General features: G+C 36.9%; 2 protein-coding genes across 2 annotated transcripts; both read right to left on the bottom strand.

Annotated features, from left to right (window-relative positions):
• Nucleotides 1-815: 815 nt before the first annotated feature.
• On the bottom strand, nucleotides 816-4,475 carry LOC120214116 (probable proteasome inhibitor). Its single transcript, XM_039212089.1, has 10 exons — nucleotides 4,319-4,475; nucleotides 2,995-3,192; nucleotides 2,744-2,915; nucleotides 2,508-2,639; nucleotides 2,236-2,319; nucleotides 1,566-1,643; nucleotides 1,431-1,465; nucleotides 1,282-1,345; nucleotides 1,126-1,203; nucleotides 816-1,041 (listed from the first exon to the last, which is right to left on the bottom strand). Exons 1-10 carry the CDS (start codon nucleotides 4,473-4,475, stop codon nucleotides 966-968), a joined length of 1,074 nt encoding a protein of 357 aa, XP_039068020.1. The 3' UTR covers nucleotides 816-965.
• A 671-nt stretch (nucleotides 4,476-5,146) lies between these two features.
• Nucleotides 5,147-6,820, bottom strand: LOC120214115. Its single transcript, XM_039212088.1, has 4 exons — nucleotides 6,689-6,820; nucleotides 5,893-6,558; nucleotides 5,604-5,778; nucleotides 5,147-5,511 (listed from the first exon to the last, which is right to left on the bottom strand). The coding sequence occupies exons 1-4, from the start codon at nucleotides 6,818-6,820 to the stop codon at nucleotides 5,147-5,149; spliced, it is 1,338 nt and encodes a 445-aa protein (XP_039068019.1).
• Between the last annotated feature and the right edge of the window lie 819 nt (nucleotides 6,821-7,639).

The following is a 7,639-nucleotide window of genomic DNA, read 5'->3' as shown; positions in this document are numbered from 1 at the left end:
CTAAAAACTGGAAAAGTTATGTTAATATAATAATATTGGTTGAAATTTAAAATGTTACCCTTCTAACGATCACAAAATAAGTTAAAAACTGTCAAGGTTATTAATATAATTAATATTTTAGGTCGCGCCTTGAAATGTTACCAGATTTTAAGCTGATGTGGTCTTATTCATTCAAATGACAACAAACTAAATTGGTTGCTATTTGAATAGTAAGTAGGTTACTATCTGAAATGTTATAAACTTCAAAAATGTCGATATTCTTTTAAAAAAAATATCGATACTTATCGACAACATAAGTTACCTGATTAAGTCATTTTAAATTTTTTTAATATACTTGCAACTTAATATATGAAACTTAATTCAACATTTCTAGTATCATTATTTTTGTTAAATTTCTTTATAAAATTTCCAGTTGCACCGCTTTTTAAAGAGTTTTCCCGCAAATAGTTATACATCATTTCTGGTCTCATGGAGGGTCATGTCAAGCTTGATTATGTTACATGTATCAAAATTTCAATGCCTTTATTAAGGAGATGATTACATTGGTGCCCTGTTATTGTTGGAACTTCCTTTTTAGAGGAAAATAATCGGAGAACAATATAATAAAAAAAAGACATTTTTAATGGAAGTGGTGATGATTTTTCAATTTGGGGGCGATTGTTGATCAAACAGTAAGAGGATGCATGCGATGAGAACTATAGCATTTTAATGAAATGAATGAAAGAAATAGTCTAATTTAATCTATAAATAAAATTAATGAACTACATTATTAGGGGTAAAAATCGGTAATCAGAAAATTCCTCATGGAACACAACTTAAAACAAAGATAAAAACCCATTCTTTCAGGGAATAAAGATTTCAAAGAGTTTACTATATTAAAGATTTTAATGATTTGAAACAAAAGGATTGGGCACAAAAAGCACCAGCAGTTCGATATATATATATACACCCTCTTCCTCATCCATCTAAATAAAATCTGAACCACCTCCAAAATGCTCCAGATCAAGATGAATACCACTCCCGGGTCTCCGCGGTGGATTTCTGCAAGAAGTCGGTAAGTGTTTTATAAGTTTAAATCATATAAACGTGTTGATATCCACCAAATGGATCCCTAATTCCCTCTACCTTGTGAATCGAGATGGCTCGAATCCAGGAACACCAGGTGGACCATATGGATCGAATCGTGCACCAGGAGGAATACCCCTGTTTCCATCCAGAAAATAAAATCTCTAGTACAAAGCAATGCATACACAAATATATACATGGAAGAAGAGAACTCACGGTTGTGCTCCGGGGAAACCACGCTCTCCACCAACTCCACCAAACCAGCGAGGATCGTTGGGTCCTGCTTCCAAATTATAGTATATAATTAAGTCACCAAAGGATTATGACATCCAAAATTGCCAAATGAAAAAACAAGTGTTACAAACCTAGAAGCATGCTACCGTCACCACCAAAACCACCCCTGAAATCCATTTAAGAAATAAAATCACACTCAAGTCAGAAACTAAAATCAACCGTTAAAGAGTGATGACCACTAAAAAACTGATTCGGAACAGTAGTACCTGGTAGGATACATTCCGGCACCTGGTCCGGGTACCAGATCACTACCACCAATAGGATTAACAGGTGGAATAACAACCCTGTAAAGGAAGTTTTATAATTTTGATGATCATACGAGCTACCGTTCAGAAGTTAATGGAAACGTTTCATTGAAGAAGTGAAAGAAACACAAAATTATCAATCTATAACTAATATTTTTCCCATTTTATTATTTCTATCCCTTAAATACAATTTTAACATGCTTAGAACTTCAGAAGTCTATAACACGTAGTTAAGGTTTTGTATAATACTATAACAGAGCAATCAATGATTTTCTGTTCTGGTCCTAATATGCAAATAAGTTGTTCTCTAATCCGCCAAAATGGGAAAAAAAGTTAATAGTAAGCCTTGCTTAAATCAGGAAATCTTACTCGTATCGGAACATACTCAGAAAACCTAAACCACTAGTTGATTGACAGAAAACATGCATTATCGGACCATAGTCATGGAAGCTTAACCTCACTAATGAAGCTTTTTATAAATATATAACGCAAAGGAGTCATGATTTGTAGCATCAATCACAATTTACAGATAGTTATATGATTGTAAAGTTCAATGAAACGTGCACAAGGTATAAACAATCATTGAGAACAGGATTAAATCTAAAATCACAAAGGAGAAAACAAGAGATACCCTGAAGGATAGATTTGAGGGCCTCTTGGTTCATTAATTGTAACACCAGGACGATTGGGCCTTGATCCATCACCTTTTCTTGAACTACAAACCACACACACAAATAAAAGAGTAGGTAAATAAAAGAAAATTATTCCCATTGATCATCCTTCACCCTAAAAACTTCCAATCATCCCTAAAGCCTAGAAAAACATCCATTTGTAGAGAATTTCAGACGCTAAAACTACAGCTAAGAAATGCATGACATGCAAAGACTATATTTGCCTAATTACCTTGGAGGGTCAACTGTTGAGCAGTTTAACTTGGAAATTACTTCTTTTTCCAAACCATTAACTAATTTATCTAAATTCTTATACAACGCAGAGTAATTTCCGCTTGTGTTCGCCCCAACATAGTCATCAATACTGCAACAGTCAATGAAACCCCAAAATACATTAATTTAAACCACAAAAATTAAACAAAAAAGAGAGCAAACGAGAAGATAATTACTTGATTTCAAGATAATTACTCGATTTCAAGATAAAGGGGTTGAGAGCTGTTCTCAGCCAAAGTCTCGACAAGCAATTTCCTATTCATAACCAGACATTTCACCAAAACTTTCTTCGACCCTTTCTCGGGATTGGTATAGACAAACGCGTAATGGTTTTCAAATTCGTTCCAATTATCGGTTCCTACCTCGTCTAAAAGCCAAAAATGCTTTTTAAGGAATTGAAAAAGTAATAGTAGCAATCAAATCAGAAATAGAAGAAAAACGAATACCAGTAGAGGTAGAAGAGAAAACGTTGTCGCCCAAAGCAGTAGGCCCGGTGGCGGTGAGGACGAAACCGGCGGAAAGAAACGTCGCGTGAACGGCGAAAGCGACCTTGTCGTGGTCGTTCCTAAACGAAGGTCTCGCAGCTCTATCACCGTTATCTCGTTCGACATGTTCGAGATTTTTTGAAGTATTAGCGTTTACTACTGATCAGGAACTTGATGAAAGCAAGGAAAAACGAAGGGTTTTGAGATTTCGTTAAAGGTGGGCAAAGAGCTTTGAGTCAGTTTATAGCTTTACATGTGCTGGAAGAATCAAGATACAAATGTTCCAACTTCAACTTCAACTTCGATGGGCTACTGTTTATGTTTTGTGAAGCCCATCAAAACTTTGGGCCGTCTGTCCTTTTCAATTTGAAACTCTTTCATGCTTAGAATCTCACTGCAAATTTGGTTCTCCATATGGGATTTGCTGTGCCTAAAATGAACATATCCTTCATGAATTTTTAATACAACATTAGTTTATCAAACTAAATAAATGAATATAAACAATTTTTTTATGATTATTTAATAAATTAACATAAATAGATTGTGTTTAGTTTTTTTTCACGAATAAACTCGTCCATTAGCTCGTTTATCGATTCATTTATAAGTTTAACTAGTTCTCTTTTTTCTTTTATTCTTTTACATTTTAAATATTGGTGAAAGTAAGAAATAAATTGAATATAATGTGAACTTTTGAGTTAAAATTATGATATATAAAGAGCTTAAGGACTAATTGTATAATTTCACCATTTCTGAACTTATGAACAACATGTTCACTAATGCTAAACGAACCGAACACTAGTACCTTCAAAAATAATCAAACGAACACAAACACACCCGATTCATTTACGCTCCTAGGATTTGATGAACTTGGTTTGGTATTAGAAAAGTGCAGATTCAATTCAATAACAAATAACACTAATGCACTTACAAATCGTTTTCCATTTGTAATTTTCTTTACAGTTTTTTAAACAGAAGTTGAGCATTCACAACAAGACCACATAATTTTCATATTCATACAATTCAAGTACTGGTTTCATCATTATCACTTTGATGAGTCTCTGATTCGTGTCTTCCGGTGGCTTTTATATAGCAAAAAACCGCCACCAAGAAAGTCGTGGCAAGGCCTCCAAGGATCAGCCACCCCCTGCTACAAATTTGTCCACCGAACGGTGAGGCTTCTGCAGGCCAATGGCTTCTCCTTCTCCCTCAACGCTCACGTTTTCACCATCATTTGGTCCGGTAATGACCGCCGTGTGATCTGCCGAGCGGGGCGCTCAGGATGGACTTGAAGCTGGTGCATTGCCAATGATCTTCACTATCTGATGCTTTCCAAGTTTCCTTATTGCTGCAGGATTTTGGAGATCAGCTGAGCCAGATGTTTGAGCATTAGCCATAGCCACAAAAGCATTAACCAGAACCAAGAAAAAAAGAAACGAAACCATTCTTTTAATCAAATTTGATGATGGGTTGATAAAGATGTATATGTATATATATATATACACAGAAAAAACTGCTATGAAAGCATCCCCATGAGCAAAGCTGGATTCCAAGCATAGTTTATTCAAATTTCTTAATCTTTTAATAAAGTTGTCAGTGGAGTGCCGGGGGGTACTCGTGTGCATGCATTAGAATATTATAATTACAACTAAGAAATCGATCAAGGGAACAAGGTCTTTGATAATTGTATTTGTGAAGTTTGTTATCTGTGTGATTACATTAATCATACCGACAATTAGGGTGTATGATTAGGTGTAAATTACTATCCATGGATCTAAGATTCATACAGGAAAAGCTGGGGGAAAAAGAAAGAAAAGAAAAACGCAATGGCAGCAAATCTAGTGTCTTGGAAGAAAATTGCTAGTTTGTCTGACAGATTTTCTTCAAAGGCAGGGCAAAGCATGTTTTAACACAATTCAGGTAATGTCCTGAAGATGTCTTTGATTTGATTACAGGATGTTTTGGATAAATGCAGAATTTTATTTATCCAGAAAGTAGCTACTCCAGCGACCAAAACAAAACAAAATCACAGTCCAACGACCCAGAATCCCACAATAACCAAAGCTACTCCATCTTCCACTCGTTACAAAGAGTCCCATTGATCAGACTAAGTCTATTAATGTTTTTCCCAGATAGCCTCCAACGAACAGCATCCCGCACTTGGCCAACAACCCCCAGCACAGAACCTTGTTCCTTGGAATATTCTACGGTTCCTCTCTCTCCAGACAAAATAATTCATTGCATTCCAAGTCAACTTCAACAAGACAGAGAGAACATATTTACCTTTAAATCGATGAAACGCCCAACTTAGTTCAAACTCCCAGTCCACCACCTGTCTTTCAAGGTCACAAGCTCTCAAGATCAAAGTCCAAACCTCCCTTGAGAAAGGGAAATCAAGGAACACATGATTCCTAGTCTCCTGATCAGCTCCAAACATGACACACACTTCCAAAAGAAACAAACCTATCTCTAGTAGGCAGTCTATTCAAAATGGACATCCAAGATATCATTGAATGACGAGGAATATGAAGACCAAACCACACCACCTTATGCCAAGGAATCTTCTCCCCTACTCCCAACAGCACCCCAAATACTGTCAGAATCAGAAAGAATGTCGTTCGGAATGCTAACCCTAAGCTTCACAAGCCTCTTCCAAATCCAACTCCATCTTACTTTAGGCCTAACCAACCAGAAATCACTACCCTTCATCACATACTTATAGCTCCAGGCCACCAATGAAGATCCATCCTTCATTAAATTTTTTCATATGAACTGCATCAAACAAGCACTGTTCCAGGCCTTAAAATCCTTGACCTCTAGGCCTCCTTCTGACTTAGGACAACAGATAGCACTCCAACTAACCTGAGCCCCCTTGGTAGAAAAATCGTAATTTTTCCAAAAGAACCGAGTACAGAGCTGACTAATTCGCTGCACCACCTTCTTCGGCAGCACCAATTGTTTGCTCCAATAATTCTGAATACTGAAAATAACAGCTTGAATAAGTTGCATTCTTCCTGCATAAGACAGATGTCGAGCAGCCCAAGTCTGAAACCTATCCTCAATCTTGTCCATCAACGGCTTGCAATCAGCAATCGAAAGCTTCCTGGTGACAAGAGGAATGCCTAAATACCTCACAGGAAGATGACCCGCCTTTTGATCATCTTTTTCCACGATAAGCTGCAATTCCTCCCTAGCAATTCCAGTAGAAAAAATTTCACTCTTAGATGCATTAAAAGCAAGCCCAAGATAAACATAAAATTCTTGCAACACAATCCAAATGCCCATAACATAATCATAGTTGCCTTTGGAGAAGATTAGAAGATCATCAACAAAACAAAAGTGTATGAGCTTTATACGATGACACTTTGGATGAAATTGAAACAGCCCATGACTAGCAGCAGCATCCAATATATACGAAAGAACATTCGTTACCAGCACAAACAAAATAGGGGAGAGAGGATCCCTTTGCCTGATCGCCCTAGCCCCTTCAAAATATCCAACAACCCCCCATTCAAAGCTACCGAGAATCTGGGCTGAGTAATACAGCTCATAATCCAATCATGAGTGATCGAGGAAATCCCCAAAGCTTGCAAAATAGTAGAGATAAACCCCCAGCTAACCGAGTCAAAATCTTTCTGAATATAAATATTTAAAGCACATCAAGGAGAAGGGTAGTTCTACCATAGCCCTTAACAAGCTCTTGTGCCACAAGAGTGTTGTCTAAGATACTTATCCCCTTCACAAAAGCACTTTGACTCCAAGTTATCACCTCCTCTAAATGCTTAGCCATACTCCTTGTGATGATCTTAGTGATGAATTTGTAGATTACACTACAATAGGAGATGGGCTAAACTCCCTCATACAAGAAGGATTCTCTCCTTTAGGAACAAGCACATGAGTAGTGCTATTAAAAACAGAATGCATCTGACAAGTAGCAAAGAAAAACAAAATTGCTTGAATCACATCACCACCAACCACCGTCCAAGCAGATTTAAAGAAATAGGCAAAATATCAATCTGGACCAGGGCTTTTGTCTCCATTTTGCTCAAACATATCCTCTTTAATTTCCTTTGTAGTAACTTGCCTCCCCAAGTCTTCTCTAGCATGAGCCGATAAAGTAATATTTAAAATGGCCCTAAGATTATCAGCTGAGTAGACCTTAGCTTCAACATCACCCGAGTAGCCCTTAGCTTCAACATCAGTCTGCCCAATCAGCTTTTTAATAAAACCCATAGCTTCCTCAGCAATTTCCTCAAAATCCTCTAAAATATTTCCATCATCAGAGGTGAGTCTACGAATGGAGTGCCTGTTCTGCCTCTTAGCAACCAAAGTGTGAAAATACTTGGTATTCTGATCTCCTTCCTGAACCCAAGTAGCCCGAGACTTTTGTCTATAAAAACTCTCCTCGGCAACAAGAAAGGCTTGCACCTCTGCATACTGTAACACTCTCAACCCGTATCTGACCCGAATACTAATTGAGGTGTCACATTGACTTTTCAAATCGTTTACTTTTAAAAGATAGTTGAAAAATTAAACTTTTATTTATATAAAAATAGCGGAACCCTTGATCAAAGTATATAAAGAGAATTCAACTTAATTTGAAAATAAA

The sequence above is a fragment of the Hibiscus syriacus genome, unplaced genomic scaffold (genome assembly GCF_006381635.1).
Source record: "Hibiscus syriacus cultivar Baekdansim isolate YM2019G1 unplaced genomic scaffold, ASM638163v2 tig00110053_pilon, whole genome shotgun sequence".
NCBI classification, from domain to species: Eukaryota; Viridiplantae; Streptophyta; class Magnoliopsida; order Malvales; family Malvaceae; genus Hibiscus; species Hibiscus syriacus.
The sequence above is the reverse complement of the archived record's forward strand: the minus strand, read 5'-3'. Positions and strand labels throughout refer to the sequence as shown.

Bases quoted from the DNA above. Each gene is read 5' to 3' on its own strand.
- LOC120214116 (XM_039212089.1), bottom strand. From the start codon at position 4,475: ATGGTTTCGTTTCTTTTTTTCTTGGTTCTGGTTAATGCTTTTGTGGCT. The intron at 2,320-2,507 runs GTAATTAGGCAA...TGTGGTTTGTAG, and splicing joins TCAACAGTTGACCCTCCAAG to TTCAAGAAAAGGTGATGGAT. The intron at 1,466-1,565 runs GTACTACTGTTC...AATGGATTTCAG, and splicing joins GCCGGAATGTATCCTACCAG to GGGTGGTTTTGGTGGTGACG.
- LOC120214115 (XM_039212088.1), bottom strand. From the start codon at position 6,820: ATGGCTAAGCATTTAGAGGAGGTGATAACTTGGAGTCAAAGTGCTTTT. The intron at 5,779-5,892 runs GTTAGTTGGAGT...AATTTAATGAAG, and splicing joins TTTCTACCAAGGGGGCTCAG to GATGGATCTTCATTGGTGGC. The intron at 5,512-5,603 runs GTAGGGGAGAAG...CATTTTGAATAG, and splicing joins TATTTGGGGTGCTGTTGGGA to ACTGCCTACTAGAGATAGGT.